The sequence below is a fragment of the Zootoca vivipara genome, chromosome 17, assembly GCF_963506605.1.
Source record: "Zootoca vivipara chromosome 17, rZooViv1.1, whole genome shotgun sequence".
NCBI classification, from domain to species: Eukaryota; Metazoa; Chordata; class Lepidosauria; order Squamata; family Lacertidae; genus Zootoca; species Zootoca vivipara.
The window spans coordinates 12314175-12332436 of record NC_083292.1 but is presented as its reverse complement, the minus strand read 5'-3'; the positions used below and the strand labels follow the sequence as shown (position 1 = coordinate 12332436).

Here is an 18262-nt window from a genome sequence, read left to right as displayed (position 1 = left end):
GGAATATTCCATTAGTGGCATTCAAGCACCATTGTGTTCTTAGCAAATCTCATTAACCAACACAAAGAATTCATTGCGCCACCTTCTGAGAAAAGTTATTTTACATAGATAATGTGCATCTCCACATTTTGGATCATCCAACTCGTGAAAAACTAGAGCAGCGTTTCTCAACCGCTGTTCCGCGGCACGCGACGAGAAGGGCGATTTTGCAGCTGCAAACTCCACCTCCCTGGGCGTCCTATTTCTTTGCCCCTTCTAGTTTCCACAGACCAATCAGCTTTCATTACTTCCATTTTCCCCATGCCTCACATGACAGGATCATCCCAGAATCCTTTAGCCAAGATGGCAGCCCCCAGCAGCTAATAGTGCCGCACGTGTGTCTCTTTTTTGGAAAATCGAGCGGACTTCAAGTAGCTACTTTTAAAATATTCAATCTCCATCATTCAAAAGGTAGTTTGTTGCTAATTCACGGAGGCATGAAGACCAAATCGTCCTCTCACAAGTCCGAGAACACGCACAGGGTAAGATACGGGACGGCGGGGTCGGGTGGGGTGGATCAGAAACCCGGATCTTTTAAGAACTCGGCAGCGCTGACCCGCCGGAAAGCAATATTTGGCAAGTGTTTCTTACAGTCATAATTATAATATAGGGCGGCACAGAGTTAATTTTTTAAACTTTTTTAATGGTGGTGTGCCTCGTGATTTTTTTCACGGAACAAGTGTGCCGTGGCCCAAAAAAGGTTGAGAAACACCGAACTAGAGCATGCCAAATATTGTTCATGCTCCAACTAGCATCTCAAAGACCACCTCCTTGCCTACAGACCCTCTTGGGTGTTAAGATATAGACCAAGGGAGCACTCTCGATTGTTCTGCTGGCCTTGGACATTTTAGTGGGAGATGATCTGGGCAGTCTCTACGATGCAGAAGTCCCTCCCCAGAGAGATGCAACTGGCTCCTTCACTCTATGGACATTGCCATTGGCCTTTCCCAGCCAGGATGTATACTTTTTAGGGCCTATTCCGAAGTACAGTCTTTTATTGGATTTTAATGTTGTTTTATATTATGGTAATCTGTTCCAGAACCTTATGATGGAGGGTGGCAAAAAGACATTACCTACCTCTTCCAGGCCTTTCCATGGCATGGCTAGTAGCCACCGTCTCTCTTCAACCTCCAAGAGGGAGCATTTGCAGAACCCAATATTCTCCGTGGAAACAGAGTCTGTGACAGCACTCCTTCCTTCGGCCAAGTCCCACAGGCAGATGTTTTGGTCACGGCCCTGGCTTTTACAATCAGAAACATTCTTTGTCATACGGCAGAATTTGCAGATTCTGAGCGTCTCTTTGCCAAGCAGCTTCAACATGGATCCTCAACAATATGTATCTAACACTCCTGTATACTCAGCCCTCGCATAAGCCACCCTGAGCTGTCAACTTCCTGGCTACCGAGAGGAGGGAAGCTGGTCTCTGTTTCCTTTATTTGCCCATCAAATTAAAGAAAACAATACACAGCACATTAATATCATTGTTGAATGCTCTCACTACTAATCTTGCGTGTTTTGTGCTCAAGCCTCCAGGCTCAGGAGCCATGCATGTATGAAGCTGTTTTATCCTGAATCAGGCCTAGGTCTAACTAGTCTAATGTTAAAGGAAGCAGTTGGGTATGTTCGGTCTGGAGAAGGGGAGACCAGGCTGGGATGGCGATGAACGTGGTAGTACTCATCAAATATCTAATCTGCAATACAAGGCCCTTCGGATATAGAAGGCGCCAAACATCCTTGGGTTTAGCTCTATGGAGCCATGAGTCCCATGAAGAAATCATGGTGGGAATTGCTAGAGTGGGAGGAGGAAAGGAATGAGAGTTGGGAACTGGAAGAACTGGATCCTGGGAAGGGGCCCAGTGGGCCGAGAGGAACAGCGACTTTTGATGCTGCTCTGCCCAGTTCCAAAATGGCGGCAGTGCTACTTCCGGTCTGCCGATCCCTTATTTTTCCGGCAGGAACTTGGCAGGTATGGCCCAGTCCATCCACGATGAAGCAGCTGAAGCATTGGTGCCCATTTCCAGTGAGATTCGCTGAAATCTCGAGAGATATGGTACACAAAATCTCGTGAGATTTTGGCGAGATCTTGCCAGAAATCAGCATGGATGCCAGTGGCCGTGGAGAAGGAAGTGCAGCAGTGGCAGAGCAGGTCGGCACTTTCCATATCGCCTCAAGCTTTGAAACGGGACGAGCCACCCTTGCTTCAGGCCACGGGGAAACAAGTTTGCAAGAAGTCTGGATGGCTTTCCCCTATTCCAGCCAAAAGAACATTGCCGCCTGTCAGTTTTGGACGAAAGGTGGAAGTACATAAAATGCACCAACTCCCCCCACTTACAAAAATCTAATATATACATTTTGGAAAGTTATTTGCTGTGCATTGGGGCACCTCTTAAGATATTGCAACTAGGTTTTGCACGATGATATCTGAGATCAACAAGCACGTTTTGACCACGTCTGGATACAACTGGACACTGTTTTGCATCAAGATTAAACCTTTCACAATAGCACTGATTTGTTTTGTTTTGTTTCTTAGAATTCCAGAGCCACGTCAGGTATGAGGCTGCTAGTAAACGACAACAATGGCATGCCACAGACAAAGATAGTATTAATAACTGCAACAAACAAAACATTTGCATTGTGTTGCTACAATGAATTTGAAAAATAAACAAAACAACTATATTGATCTGCAGTACAATTAACATTACAGAAGAGATACTTAAGTTGAGATACTTAAAATTATGAGAACCAAACCTCATATTAAGTACAGTAATAGACACTTTGAAATCTGGGTGTTAAGATGGATTCAGAAGTCCATCAACACAAGTGAGGTTTCCCTTGGTATCCTGACCGAATTGCTTCTTCAATCAACCCCAGCTAGTTGCAGAGACCAACCTATACAGACATTCTCTTATGGAGATTGAGAATTAAGTAACACTACCCAGAAATAACTGTAGCCCTGAAATATTTCTGTGTCGATGCTTCTGAGCACAGAGTGCATGCGAAATGAAAACCATGTAATTATGTTAACAGCTCAGATTTAATTCTGGGTTGTTAATTGTGGTTATGCAGACGACAACAAATATAAATGCTAATAAGGTCTGCTACGGAAGATGTCTTTTCTTGATAAACATGTCAAAACATCTCCAAATTACCCTGACGCTTTGGCAATCCGCTCCAGCAGAAGGTGGAGCGTTCTGTCAGTCAAAACAACCGAAGGCCTTGTGGCACCTAGCAGATTTATTGTGGCAGAAGCTTGTGTGGACGACAGCCTGTTCATCCAGACGCAGGAAAAGTTCAGCGTGTGTGTATTAAATGGCCTGTATCCAACGTTAATTATACTAAGGCCCCATTTGCACTATACCTTTAAACCAGTATCATACCGCTTTAAAAAGGCATGGCTTCCTCCCACCCAAAAAATAATCTTGGGAACCGTAGTATGCTAAGGATAGTGAGAGTTGTTAGGAAACCCCTATTCCCTTCACAGAGCTTCAGTTCCCAGAATTCCCCAGCAGAGGGACTGATTGTTAAAGAACTCTGGGAATCGTAGTTCTGTGAAGGGAACAGGGTCTTGTAACAATCCTTCACAATCCTATGTGCAAATGTGAAGACCAGTTGACTGTCGGAGTTTGGAACTTCAGCACCTTTGCCAACGCAATTTGACTCTCAAACACTTTGGGCAAAAATGGGTCGCCTGATGTCATTGTCAGTTTCAGGGGATAGCACATTAGACACAGGTCCCACCTGCACTATACATTAAAGCAGTATCATAGTGCTTTGAACAGTCGCGGTTTCTCCCAAAGAATCCTGGGAACTGTATTTGGTTAAGGGTGCTGAGAGGCAACCCCAATTCCCCACACAGAGCTATAATGCTCATAAGCGGTTTGACAGCCAATCCTTCTTCCCAGGGAACTCTGGGAATTGTATCTCTGTGAGGGGAACAGGACATTTAAAAAATATTATTTTATTATTTCATTCATATCCAGCCTTTTACCCCCAAAGTTCAAGGTTTTATACCCACTTCTCCACCCAGTGGGCTTCAATGGTCAAGCGGGGATTTGAACCCTGGTCTCCTGGGTCGAAGTCTACCACTCTAACCACTACTCCACACTGGAAGAGGCATGGGCACATGCACACATATACAAGTCCATGCAGACAGCTTCTCCGCTTACATGGACAGAGGAAGCCTGAATATGCAGCAGGGTAGCAAAGACTGCCTTATAGCATCCATAAGGCTCTGGGGCAGGGCAAAATAACAAACAAGGGCCATAACTTAGTGGCAGAGCGTGCAAATTGCGTGCAAATTGTCCCAGCTTTAATTCTTGGCGGCACCTCCAGGTTGCAGCTGGGAAAGACTCCTGTCTCAAACCCTGCAGAGCTGTTGCCAGTCAAGGAAGTCCAGAGATGGGGAGCCCGGGCCCCCCTCCAGATGTTGCAGAGACTGGCCTACCATAGAAAGATGGCATGCAAACTGTTGCTCCGCCCACATTGACCTCTGCGCCCCCCCCCCCCCCCGCTACCATGTTTCCCCAAAAGGGTTGCCCAGAAGGGAATGTGGGCTCCTGGGCTGAAACAGAATTCCCCGCTCCACTGCTTTAGCTTTTTAATCTGATGCCGTTTTATAGAGACATCGTTAATTCCGCAACCTTCTAAGTGTGCTCCTTCTGAATTGCATCACTCACCTAAGAAGTGCATTTTTCCTGTTGCGTAAAGCTTTCACCCAGTACACTGATTTCCCACCATGGCCATCCAGTGTCCTATCCACCCTGCGGGTTTTCAGATTCCAGATATGGACCAGCCCATTAGAAGATCTAAACAAGAAAAAAAAGGTGGGTGGGAGACAAATGCTAATTTCATAAGCAAACGTTTCAAAGTATGAGCAGTGTGGTGGTACTTCCAGACTTATCTAAGTTGCCTACAGACTTTCTACACTGCAGAAATCACTACCAGCTTGTTGATTTGATCATTACTTTCCCTTGGGGGGGGGGGGGACACATCAGTAAAATGTCGGGATGTTTCTTGAAAAGTTAAATTTTATGGCAGGGATGCCTAAGCAGTCGCACACCCCCAAAAAACTTCTGCATACAGAGAGAATCTGAATATGCTTGCTTTGCTTGTCTTACACAGTCACACACATTTTGCTTTTTTAAAAAGATGTTATTAAAATTAGAAAGTTCTGCCCGGACACTGAGGTCCAACACCGAGGGCCTTCTGGCGGTTCTCTCGTTGCGAGAAGCCAAGTTGCAGGGAACTAGGCAGAGGGTCTTCTCGGTGGTGGCGCCTGCCCTGTGGAACGCCCTCCCACCCAAGGTCAAAGAGGAAAATAACTACCAGACTTTTAGAAGACATCTGAAGGCAGCCCTGTTCAGGGAGGCTTTAAATGTTTAATAGATTACTGTGTTTTATTTTTCTGTTGGAAGCCGCCCAAAGTGGCTGGGGAAACCCAGCCAGATGGGCGGGGTATAAATAATAAATTATTATTATTATTATTATTATTATTATTATTATTATTATTATTATTATTAAAAAGAATACAGGTTTCAAAGAAGGAGGAATGGCAGCTAAAAATAATGGAATACGCAGAGTTAGCAGGTCTAGCCAGCACGGTAAGAGAGCAAGAAGACTGGGTATATAAAGAGGAATGGAAAATGTTTTTGGAGTAACTGGAAAACAATTGCAAGCAAATGAAAACGCTAGCAGGATTCTTGTAAATTCAACAACAACAACAGTAATAATAATAATAATAATAATAATAATAATAATAATAATTTATACCCCGCCCATCTGGCTACGTTTCCACAGCCACTCTGGTCAGCGCCCAACAGAATTAATGCTAATAATAGTAATGAAAACAATAAAATGTCAGACATTAAAAATTTCCCTAGATGTCTTCTAAAGTCAGATAGTTGTTTTATTTCCTTGACATCTGATGGGAGGGCGTTCTGCAGGGAGGGCGCCACTACCGAGAAGGCCCTCTGCCTGATTAAGATATAATGGAAAGGGGGAAACTACATGGCAGGAATAAAATATGCAGCTAATTTTCGAAGTACAAGGAACCATGAAAGGAGAAGAAGGGAAGTCGTTGTAAGTACTGTTGTATATTTAATGGCGGAAAATGTATATCTGAAATTTTAACCATTTTTTTTAAAAAAGTTTGAAAAAGAATACAGAGCTTAATACCAAACATCCAATTTCAATTCAATTCTTCATTGCGGTCCAAAGACCCAACAAACAGAGTTCAATGCATACATTCATGGCTCATAAAATACTGTATTTTTCCGTGTATAAGACGCCCCCATGTATAAGACATCCCCTATTTTTAGGGACTCCAATTTAAGAAAGTAGGGGGAAGTTTGCCCCGTGTGTAAGACGACCCAGAGTTTTCCCACATAATTTTAAAGTAAAAAACCCTAACCTTATACAGTGGTGTCTCGCAAGACGAAATTAATTCGTTCCGCAAGTCGCTTCGCATTGCAAAAATGTCGTCTTGCAAAGCGTGACGAAAACCAAGGAAACCGAAACAGAAAAAATAAAAATGAAAAATGAAAAAGGTCGTATTGCGAAGCACGGCCATAGAAAAAATCGTCTTGCGAGGCACAAAAAAAAATCGCAAAACCCTTTCGTCTTGCGAGTTTTTCGCTGCGTGAGGCATTCATCTTGCGAGGTACCACTGTATACGGAAAAGTACGGTACATTAAAAGCAAACAAACTGCCAAGCAGATCGTAAGACTATGCTTGTTTAAGACTTTTTTTCTAATATAATTTGATCTCTGATCCTGACACTCCCATACTCACCCAGAGAAAAGAATGGGAACTTCCGGTTCTGGATATGAACAGTGAAAGCACAGAGCATTGACTGCATCAGTTGTTCCCCGCAGAACGTACTGCGGATCTGGAGACGGCAGAGCCATTAAGGCAATAATGTATTAGAAGCTCCTGTAAGAGGGGGGGGGGAGTCAACAGGAAGCACAAGGCACACACACACACACAGTTACTGAATGGAGAAACAACCAGCTATTGACATACATCATCATACATATGTCATTGATCAGGGGCGTGGAACCTTTCTTGGCTCCATGGGTCAGATCCTGAGAAGATCCTAGCCTGGCGGGCAAAATCTGATGGGTGGGTGGGGCCAGCCACCTGTCAATCATGCTTTCATGATTGAGAGCATGATTTCATGCTCCCAAGTCCCAAAGCTGGGAATTCAAAGAGCCTCATCGATTTCCAAACAGCCCTGTGCAGTGCTTTAAAATAAAGCATCTCTGGTGCCCATCAGCTGAAAGCCAAAGCCTGCTTTCCCAAAGCCTGCATTCGCACATGGGTCTCTACCTGCTCCAGGTGTCGGGATGTGGGGCAGATGGACGTGGCTTGTGGGAAATGGCCCCGCAGACCAAATTTGAACCCCTGCCTGGCACATCTTGCCCATGGGTCAGAGGTCCCCCACCCCTGCCATAGATGGAAAACTCTGATACCCATACTTTTACTACATCCCCAAAGCTTTGGTGAATTCAAACACCTCAGTTTAACAGAAGTAATAAACCAAAACTGATATTTGGGCTCGGGGATAGGAGAATGAATACTCCTAGCCAAATTACGCCCCAACACCTATTGCTAAATGTTGAAACACCCCACCACCACCACGATGTTTCCGGGGCTCACTGTTGGTACAGCACCATTTCATGAGAAAATTGTCAAACTGTGGCCCACAAACCGCTGTACGGTATATTCAAAACACAGGCCAACTACCGTGTTTCCCCGAAAATAAGACCCATAAAATAAGCCGTAGCAAGATTTCTAAGCATTTCCGCAAATGTAAGCCATACCCCGAAAATAAGACAATAAGACAACAGCTCGCTGCCCTCTGTCATGCCGCCCCGCGCCCGGAGCCCTTCCCACTGGAATAAGACACCCCCCGAAAATAAGCCATAGTGTGTCTTCTTGAGGAAAATAAATATAAGACAGTGCCTTATTTTCGGGAAAACACGGTAGATCTTTGTGAGAATAATTAAGGGTACAATCGTATGGCATCCCAGAGGTCACAGGGTGTTTTAGGTCTCCTTCATGGAGGGCAGAGGGCGAGATCTTGTTGGGATGTGAATAGATGCTAGGAGTGGATATATTTATTAGACATTATGCCTCCTTCCCCATGTTTGTGAGTTCAGCAGAGTGCTACCCCTTTGCAGCTTAAAGAGGAGCTCATACAGGCTAGTTTTAGGCTGCTTTGACTGCATTTTATAGATTCCACAGATCTGACCTCAGAACGCTTCTTGCAGAACCCTCCACTGCCCTTACATTACCGACATTGGAGCTCCAATATTAATAGAGGCAAAAAAAGAAGAAGGGTATGCTTGGGGCTGACTGGGTGTAGGCTTTGAACCAAAGGGCCCAACATCTTTCCATGCTAAAGCCTTTCTGTTCTTTATAAGGGAGGGACAATGGGAAGGAAATATGAAGTTTAAAAAGTGCCCTCCTCCAAGGGATTGGGGAAAAGGCCACTCCTTCTTTTTCGCTATGCTTGCCCAGAAGAGCTTTCGAAATTTCGGATCATATGAGCCAGCTCCGAGGAGCTGAGGTCCCTTTCTGCCCCCATAAAATATTTGAGGGGGCTAGGCCCCCCCAAGATGTTGGGCATTGCCATTCAAATACAGTGGTACCTCGGTTTAAGTACTTAATTGGTTCCAGGTGCCATTCGCTCCCCGAAAAGTACTTAATCCGAGCGACGATAGCGCGAGTCCGCGGAGTACTTAAACTGAAAGTACTCAAACCGCAGCGGACTTAAACCGAGGTATGACTGTATTAAGTGTGCAAGAAATCACGTGATCAATTATATGGGTCGGAGGTCACTTGCCTCTCCCCCCATATTTTATTAAAATTGGCACCCCTGTTTTGGATCCCCACAACCCACCAGTAGGATTCCTCTGCCCTCAAGCCTCAGTGGGCTTGACTTTTGAGAAGACATGCCTAAGGTTTTGCTGCGGAGTATGTTTCATTTAAAATAAATATACACTGGTACCTCTACTTACGAATAACTCTACTTACGAATGTTTCTACTTACGAATGGAGCTCCGTCCGCCATCTTGGATGCGGTTTAGATAGGATTTTTTCTAGTTACGGATTTTTAGATAGGGTTGCTTCGACTTACGAATTTTTTCTCCCAATGCATTCCTATGGGATTCGACTTACAAATTTGTTCGACTTACAAATGTGCGTTCGGAACGCATTAAATTCGTAAGTAGAGGTACCACTGTATCCATATATCCATGATTTGATCTGGGATGTTTTTTTCCTCTGGGTATTTCAAAATTATATTTTCTGAGCATTCTCAAGGACTTAAGACAGATATTGCTTTTCGTATGAAAAAAACAACAACCTCATAGCATCATGTGTTTTTATTTCCTGTATACTGCTTTCCTTTAAAAAATAAAAGGTAGGAGATATCATCATGATGGATGTCAACTACTATGAATCTGTCAAAAGAGTTTGTTTTTAATGTTCCCTGAGATGGAGACTTCTTTAAAAAAGAAGAAGAAAGCAGCCAAGGGTTCCTTTTCTCTCTCTGCCAGTTGCAATCAAGTATCCCCAAAAAGAACCATATCACACCGACGAAACTTTCAACCCAACAGAAACATGTCAACCGAGATGCGAGTCCCGCTGATTGCGGCAGGATTTATTTGAAGATAAGCATGCTTAGGATCACGACTTTAGTGTGTCATGGGAAATTAAGGTGATTTTCATCCCAAATCCTAGTTTAGAGTTTGGATTTTCTCTCTCTCTCTCTTTCGTCGTTTCATTGCTGCATTGAGTTACATTTGAAGGGAAAAGATCGATTTCTGTCAGGGGTTTTTATGTGGCATAAATCCTGGCAGCTTGGATGCTGTATCTTGATGTGTTTCGTGTAAGATTTCATAGAATCATAGAATTATTTGCTTTTGTGGTTCTTGTTTATTTTACTTCGGTACATTGCTCTGAGATATTTATTGTTGCTTCATTATGTCCCTTAAAATGTGGAATTATTATTATTGCTGTTCTCTAGTCGTAGCGGTTTAGTTTTGGATACAGAATCTGTGCAGTGGTACCTCGGTTTTCGAACAGCTTAGTTCGTGAACAACTTGGAACCCAAACCCTGCAAAACCAGAAATAGGTGTTCCGGTTTTCGAACTTTTTTTTGGAAGCCGAACGTGCTCCGTTTTGAGTTGCCCCTATGTTTCCTGTTCTGCTGTTAACTTGTGTACCCCCCATTGTAAATCAAGCCTTCCGTTTCCGATTGCAGTGTTCTGAGGTGATATTTGGAGCTTTTGTTTTTGCTATTTATTTTGCGTTTATTGTTTTGAGGCTTTTTCGGTTAATTTGTTTTTGTGACTGTGTTGATCCCAGTTCAGCTACTGATTGATTGATTGATTGATTGACTGACTGACTGATTGTGTGACTTCAGAAATGGATAAAAGCCCCCCCCCCATCCAAACAGTGACTATCATTAGTACAGGTAAGAAAATAATTAATTTTATTTTTTTTATCATCTACAATACTGTTTTATTTATAGTACAGTACATTGTTTATTGCTTTCATTTTATGGATCAATGGTCTTGTAAGATAGCAAAATTCATGTTAAACTGCTGTTTTAGGTGTTGTTTTTAAAAGTCTGGAACGGATTAATCTGCTCTGCATTACTTTCTATGGGAAAGCACGCCTTGGTTTTAGAACCTTTTTGGTTTTGGAACAGACTTATGGAATGGATTACGTTTGAGAACCAAGGTACCACTGTATTGTATTATTTTTATATACAGGCGGCGACCATTTTGCGCAGGGGTTTTGCTCCTGGCCCTCACGTGCGTCAGTGGAGAGACCATTGCTCCCTCTTCCAGGTCCGAAACGACCGGCACAAAACGACACCGTTTGAACAAGATCGCTTCCCTCAATGCTTATAGCAAACTTTCTCTTTATTCGGATGCCTTTCCAAAAGGAACCATGTTGTGATTTCTTCCACAGTCGCGTCAATACCCTCGCGAACACCTTCAAAACAGGGGCACGTGCATGCAGTGTTCTGTTTGCTCGAAAGACGGCAACTTTGCAAAAACACACCCAAAAGGGTGTTGTCCTTGAAGCAAAAACACACAGCTCTGAAGTTTTACAGGAGGAAGACGGAGGCAGAATGGAGGAGAGAGTCACCCCAGAGGCTATCTGGAATTACGAGGAAGGATTTAATACCAGGTTTTTCTTTTTTCTTTTTCACACTTCTAATTACCGACACACAAGCGTTTTGCTGACAGAAGTAAGGTTTGTGTGTGTGAATCTGGGGAGGGTTATTAAGCTGGCATGAAGCTGGCGCTCCAAATGCATGTCTCTACACGGGGAGCATCATGGAAGATTCTTAGACACACAGCACATGGGGAGGGAGGGAGTGGGGAGTTAATCTCAAACATACGCCAAATCCATTCATAAATAAAGCTGAATTTCCTTTTTCTTGCCAGAGAGCTCTTACCGATGCAAAGAGCTACTAAGGTGTGTTGTGAAAGCCTTGTTTTCCATTGTTTCATTTTATTTGCAACCTTCCCATTGTTGTTCAGAAGCCAGTCTCTGCCCCTAAGTGAAATAGGGCACACACCATATACGCACCAGGAAATGGTGTACATTTCAAGCCTTGGCAGGATTAGGCTCTGGGCAACTGAATTCTGGGCGCCATGTGCTTTAACTCACAGATGACAGCCTTTTCCTGGAAGAAGCCCTCTACACGATGTGCTGTCTCGCCAAGTTTGGTTTAAAGATAAAGGTAAGCCGAGAAAGGCAGCAGAGGCCTCACAGTTTCCCATCAACAGGTCAACTGGCCACAGACTTCCTCACTGTGGTGAGATGGGCTGAATTTCTATTTAGCTATTTTCTGTGGCAGCCCCATAGCTGTTGAACTCCCTCCCTGCCATTGGCACCAACTCTATCGGGTTGAGGACAGCTCAGCCCCCACAGCGTATGTGGGGATGAGGCTGAGCCCCCGTAATCTTGAGGGGCTGGACTCTGCCAAGACTACCCGCACCAGCAGAGGTCGTCACTGGGGCTCCCCACAGCGGCAGAGGGCCTCCCCAAGCCTCATGGCCTCCTCTCAACACACACATGCGGCGAGCCCCCCCCCCCAATGTTGCATGGAACTTGGAGCCTCTGCTCCTCGCATATTTGTATCTGGCACCTTCAGTATGCAGCAGGCATGTACAACTCCCAAGAGACTGAGATTTACTCCCAGTATAAAAAAACTAGCAGTGATCTACCCATTGTCATTGGAGATGACTCTTTAAGGAGTCATGCAAGTCCTGGATATACAAAACCGGCAAAGCACTACATACTGAGTAGCTTCTTAAGCCTCGGGTAGTGTAGGAACACGTCATTTTTCTGGTGGCACTGAACCCCTCCATCAGGCAGACTTGAAAGTAAGCTAAAACCTTCCCCCCCCCTTTGTAAGATACTGTAATGGGCTAACTAAACACCCGGGATTTGCACAGAAAAGGATTATTGCAAAACCAAGAACCTCAAAATTCACACTGGTGCTGTTTAATGACTGTTCTCCTTAATGCTCAACATCTGTGCCTCGAAACGACCCATTCTTCATTCCCATTCTGCTAGAAATGGTTTGCGTAACTTGAAAAATAGCAAAAAAGCAGGGGAGTTGGGTGAGGTGGGGGGGAAATAGGTGCTTTGGTAGCAAGCCTACACACACACACACACACACACACACAGAGAGAGAGAGAGAGAGAGAGAGAGAGAGAGAGAGAGAGAGAGAGAGAGAGAGAGAGTACTTAGGAGTACATGGCTCAGCATGGCAATCAAACTATGCCAATGTCTAAAATTCGTAGGGGTGGGCATATTTCTTTTAAAAAGCTCTTCCAAGATCAACGGAAAGGAAAATAAGAGTCTAAGCAAAGAGTCTTCAGAAATGGTCTGCATACCAGTGGAACCAATTTCAGGAGGAAGAGAAATTCAAAGATAAGGACCATTCAGAGAGTGCAAAGACCTGGACAGAAGTGAGGTTAGGTTTAATAAGACTTGCTCCAGAAGGCTGGAGGCTGGAGCTGTCATTCTCCTCCCTTCTCCACCCACTTTTGTGGATTCCTTGAGACAATCTGTTCTGTATCTGTCGAGAAACATCCATGCTACACACAATCCTGTGTCCACCTAACCTGGCAGTATTGAACTCAACAGGTCTTACTTTTGAGTAGATGGGTACAGGATTGCACTATAAAAGAGATATTGTGTGTGTGTGTGTTGTGCCAGCACTTTGAAGATCAGCCTGCTAATTCTTTAATCTTGCTTTCCTTTGTAAGGAGGGGCACCTGGTGGGCTTGGAATTTCCAGAGAATAACAGGGATTTCATATATTTGATCAGTAGCACACCTGGATGTTTCAAATACTTTTGCGGCCATAATTATGGCTGCACACCTGCTGGTTTGAGTCCCCCCAATTGGTTTGCCAGATGTACCTTGGAGAGATTTATTTCTGGTATACCTGACAATCGGTTTGTTTGTTTTTCCTTGGGCACCATCTCATGACTATTCTAAAAGTGATTAGAAAAACCATACTTTTGGGTCTTGGCTCTAGACATCGGGATTATTGGGCTGGAGGCAGCCAAGACGGAGGGGATCGCATGATATTTTACCAGCAATTTTGTTTTTGCTTGAATGTGCGATGGAAATGCAAGTGACAGGAGTGGGAGCAGGAGAGTTGCTGAATTCTGCTGGAATTTTTCCTGTGGGAAACAGTTAATGTGGGTTGATGTTTTTTAAGTTGTTCTTTTTTTCTGGTCTGACCCCACCCGCCCAAAGATAATCTTTCTAACATTTGCATATTTTTTTATTTTAAAAAACTATTAACAATTAGGAAATTTTGTGATTACGTGGCGAAATGAGAGCTTTGGAGTTCCATAAATACAATAACAAATGGTAGTTTCTGGGTTGGTCTGGGATTTGAAGAACAGCAACCAAGGTACGGCAATTAGATCTTTTTTCTTCCCTGCTCCGACTTGTGTTTCTGGATGTAAAAATGTGCCTGCTCTGAAGGCATATGGTACAGCAGTTTTGCTGACTACTCAGCAGGTCCAGATCCGGCCAGTGGCTGGATGGGTGCCTGAGAACCCTAAACCTGGCATCCCATGATGGAAGGTGGGCTACAAATGAATCATAGGGGTGTCTCCAATGGCTCTACAGTGGTACCTTGGTCCTCAAACGCCTTGGTTCTCAAACGCCGAAAACCCGGAAGTAAATGTTCTGGTTTTCGGGGGGAAATTGGAAGCCGAACATCTGATGCAGCTGTCAGCTATTGTTTCTGGGGCACCTGCACCAATCAGAAGCTGTGCCTTGTTTCTTGAACATTTCGGAAGTCAAATGGACTTCCGGAACGGATTAAGTTTGGCGCCTATTATTTATTTTATTATTTATTATTTATTTTGCATTTTTGTTTTTGAGGCCTTTTAGTTTAATTTGTTTTTGTGACCGTGTGGAACTCAGTTCAGCTACTGATTGATTGATTGATTGATTGTGTGACGGCGGAAATCCAAACAATGACAATCATCGGTGCAGGTGAGAAAAAAATAAATAAATTTATTTTTATCGTCTACAAAATTGTCTTATTTATTTTATAGTACAGTACGTTGATTATTGCTTTCATTTTATGGATCAATGGCCTCGTTAGATAGTAACATTCATATTAAATTGCTGTTTTAGGGGTTGTTTTTAAAAGTCTGGAATGGATTAATACATTAGTTTCTATGGGAAAGTGCGCCTTGGTTTTGGAACGCCTTGGTTTTGGAACGGAGTTCTGGAACGGATTAAGTTTGAGAACCAAGGTACCACTGTACTTAGATCCACTGGTTAATGGCCATGACTAGCTTTGGTTCCTTAATTTCAGTGGGTCCACTCTAAATAGGATGTAAATGTACACAATCCATTTAATCTGAGTTGGACAGGATCCTGGAGGTCATCTACAACCCACTGCTCAATGCAGGATTTAGGATCCACAACATCCCCAAACAGGTGGCCATTCACAATGAGTTTATCTCCAGTGTGGGCAAGCCTTTCAAGGCAGCGTATTCCATTGTCAAAACAGCTCTTCCCATAAGGAAGTTCCTTGTAATCTTTAGCTGAAATCTAAAGATTAGGAAATTGAAATTTCCACCCACTGGCTCTAGTGCAGCAACCCAGGTGAAGTCTGCTCCACCTTCTGCACTACAGGCATCCAGATATTCAAAGGCTTCTGCCCCATCTCCCCGTGAAAGTCCCTTCTCCAGGCTAAACATGGCCAACCCTTTCAAATAAATGCAGAAACCACCAAGTCCGGCAACCTTCACTCATGAGTGGCCAGAGAGTGAGTTAAACTTATGGCCTCTATCTTTTTGCATGTACCCATAACCTAGTATTCAGAAAATTGAAAGGCAGGATAAAAATGATTAATCCCATGTTTTAAAATTGCTGAACTGTGGTTTTTTTTTAAATGATGCCACATCATTTTAATCTGCCACATCATTCATAAAATGCATTGCATTTTTAAAATGTCTGCAAACTAAATTTTTGTGGAGTCTCCAAGCGGCTAACATTCTCCTTTCCCTTCCTCTCCCACGACAAACACTCTGTGAGATGAGTGAGGCTGAGAGACTTCAGAGAAGTGTGACTAGCCCAAGGTCACCCAGCAGCTGCATGTGGAGGAGCGGGGACGCGAAACCGATTCACCAGATTACGAGTCCACTGCTCTTAACCACTACACCACACTGGCTACAGGACCCCTGAACGGTTAAGTCCAGTTGAATTCAATATGGGGTGCAGTGCTCATCTCTGGTTTCAGGCCGAGGGAGGCAGCGTTTGTCCACAGGCAGCTTTTCAATGATCAATACAGAAATCCCACCATACACCTACTGTAGACATTTCTGCTTTGAATTCTGCTGACCAAGCTTCTTTTAATTCAAATTCTAACTTGTATTCTCTCCCCCCCCCCCAAAAAAAACCAACAACACACACACTCCAGAAACATGTAAAAACTGTTTGTGAATTGCATTTGGCATAAGAGAAGGACATTGGCCACATTAGTCTCACTGCGGAAATAATATTCTTAACTTAAGCCTGACAAACACACACATACACACACACAATTCTGATGGCACAGTACAGTGGGAATGATTCAGCTCCTAAGAAGACACACACACACACACACATTCCAAAAATGATGTGTATTCTTAAAAACCATTATTTACAGCAGTGGAACTTGTTTGCGAGCTCCAGTGCATTACAATCATGCCTTACCTTTCCGGCACACATGAGTGTTTCAAGGAAGTCTCCCCTTCCAGGCACAGACCAAACTCAGTTCTCCTTTGTTCCAGAAAGTTTGCAGCATCAAATAGATTGTCTATGTTTTAGCCCAGGGCTGGGAAACCTGTGACCCTCTGGATGTTGTTGGACTCCCGTTCCCATCACCCTTGACTGTTGCCCCATGCTGGCAGGGGCTGATGGGAGTTGGAGTCCAATAACTTCCAGAGGGTCACAGATGTTCGCCCACCCTTGTTCTAACCCAACACCTGTCTCCTTTGCAGGTAATGATGCCTACTATGCATCAAACGAGACTCGGTGAAGTTACCTTAGCCCATTAAAAAGTCTGTAATTGGAAAACATGCTGCGATAAGGATTACTTTGTTTTATAAACACTACTAGTCTTGGTTCAGGAGTCATATGAAAGGACATGACACTGTTGCCTTTGGAAGTTTTAAGCAGACATTAAGAATGTCATCAAGAGATTGCCGATTTTTATCATCCGTCTGTACGATAATAGCTGCTACTCTGTACTTGTCATCACCTCTGTCTTGATTGACCAAATGTATTTTTTTAAACAGCCTGGAAACAATAAATGCTGCCAGCACCCTGCATTTTAAAACAGACACTAGACAGGCTGTAATGACCACATCTTCTGTTCATTTAAACATCCATCAGCAGCTCCACCCTATATGGAAGACCAGGGGCAGGAAGCAATTAAACACATTTATTTATGCAAACCAGAGTAAAAGTTAAAACCACACTCCACTTAACCAGGGCCAATCTGGGGAAACCATGGTTAGCACTAACTGGCATTGCTTCCAAACCATGCTGAGTGTTAACCATTGTTTGCCTAATTAGTATGCCACAGCAAACTATGGTTAAAGGAAACGAGAAATCGACATGCTAGAGGATGTATATGAACCTATATCACATGCCTGATCCTACTTCACTTGGTGCCCTGCAGATGTTTCCATCAGCCCCAGTCATCATGGCTAACAGTCAGGCATGATGGGAGCTGTAATCCAAAACATCTGAAGGAAGCCTCCTCTAAACCATGGTTTGAAGGATTGTCTGCATTAACCTAAGACATCAAATAAACTATGAGTTTAAAGCAGCAAGATATGAGACCAAGTTACTTTTTTAGTCACCTCTCTCACTGACCACAAACAGGCAAATAAAAAAAATAAAAATAAAAAATAGAGTATTTTACTTTGGGTAACTAATGTCCTATAAGGAAAATCACGCTGTATCAAATGTGACTTTCAGAAAAATTGGAATCTGAGCTGGTGCCTTGAGGATCACTTCCAAATGCTTCCATCTGTGTGTTGTGAAATTTCAACTATAACTATTTTCCATATGAAAACACGTATTCAGCATGGGAGCAAAACTAAGAGTGATGGTAATTATTTTTAGGACACCGAGTTAGCATATGGATCTCATTGCCATTTATATATTTTAGTCAGTGAAACAAAAAAGTGCTATTAATCAATATGTACACCCCATATATTAACATAAACATTCATCATTCTAATACTCCCGGTGTGTCACAGTGATAATTTTTTTTCAGTCTTTCATTCTGACACATTTGCCTTCAGCTATCAGCTGGTTGACCTTTCCGAACACAGTAAAACATTTTGGGCACTGAAAGCAAAGTCTTCTAAGACAGCCAAATAGCACAGCAAGATGGAAATGTCCCCCAAAAAAACTGTCGTGGGGGTGGGGGTGGGGAGGAGGGAGAGATTGAAACATAGTAGAGTTTCACATTTGGCGTATGCTTTGAAATACGTAACATTAAAATGCAGCATGAAAAACAGCTGAAGTTAAGGAGACTTTATTTTTCCTACACAGGTTCAACTTTGTAGATTAGCTTATTTGGGGGGGGGAGCAAGGGAAGGAGAGAGAGAGAGAGAAATGCAGCTGTTCTGTTTTACGAAGCCATAAATTCCCTGATA

The 18262-nt window shown here is 43.4% G+C and overlaps 1 protein-coding gene across 5 annotated transcripts in view; it reads right to left on the bottom strand.

Moving 5' to 3' along the window:
• The window catches only part of GNB1L (G protein subunit beta 1 like), an 81647-nt gene that overhangs the window by 27870 nt on the left and 35515 nt on the right, over positions 1-18262 (bottom strand). For all 5 annotated transcript variants that reach the window (XM_060269276.1, XM_035098216.2, XM_035098213.2 and 2 more), the window contains 3 exons: positions 6829-6969; positions 4716-4844; positions 1117-1279 (listed from right to left, as the gene is read on the bottom strand). In XM_060269276.1, coding sequence (XP_060125259.1) covers positions 1117-1279; positions 4716-4844; positions 6829-6944 — 408 coding nt within the window. In that variant the 5' untranslated portion in view covers positions 6945-6969. The remainder of the gene's footprint in view (positions 1-1116; positions 1280-4715; positions 4845-6828; positions 6970-18262) is intronic.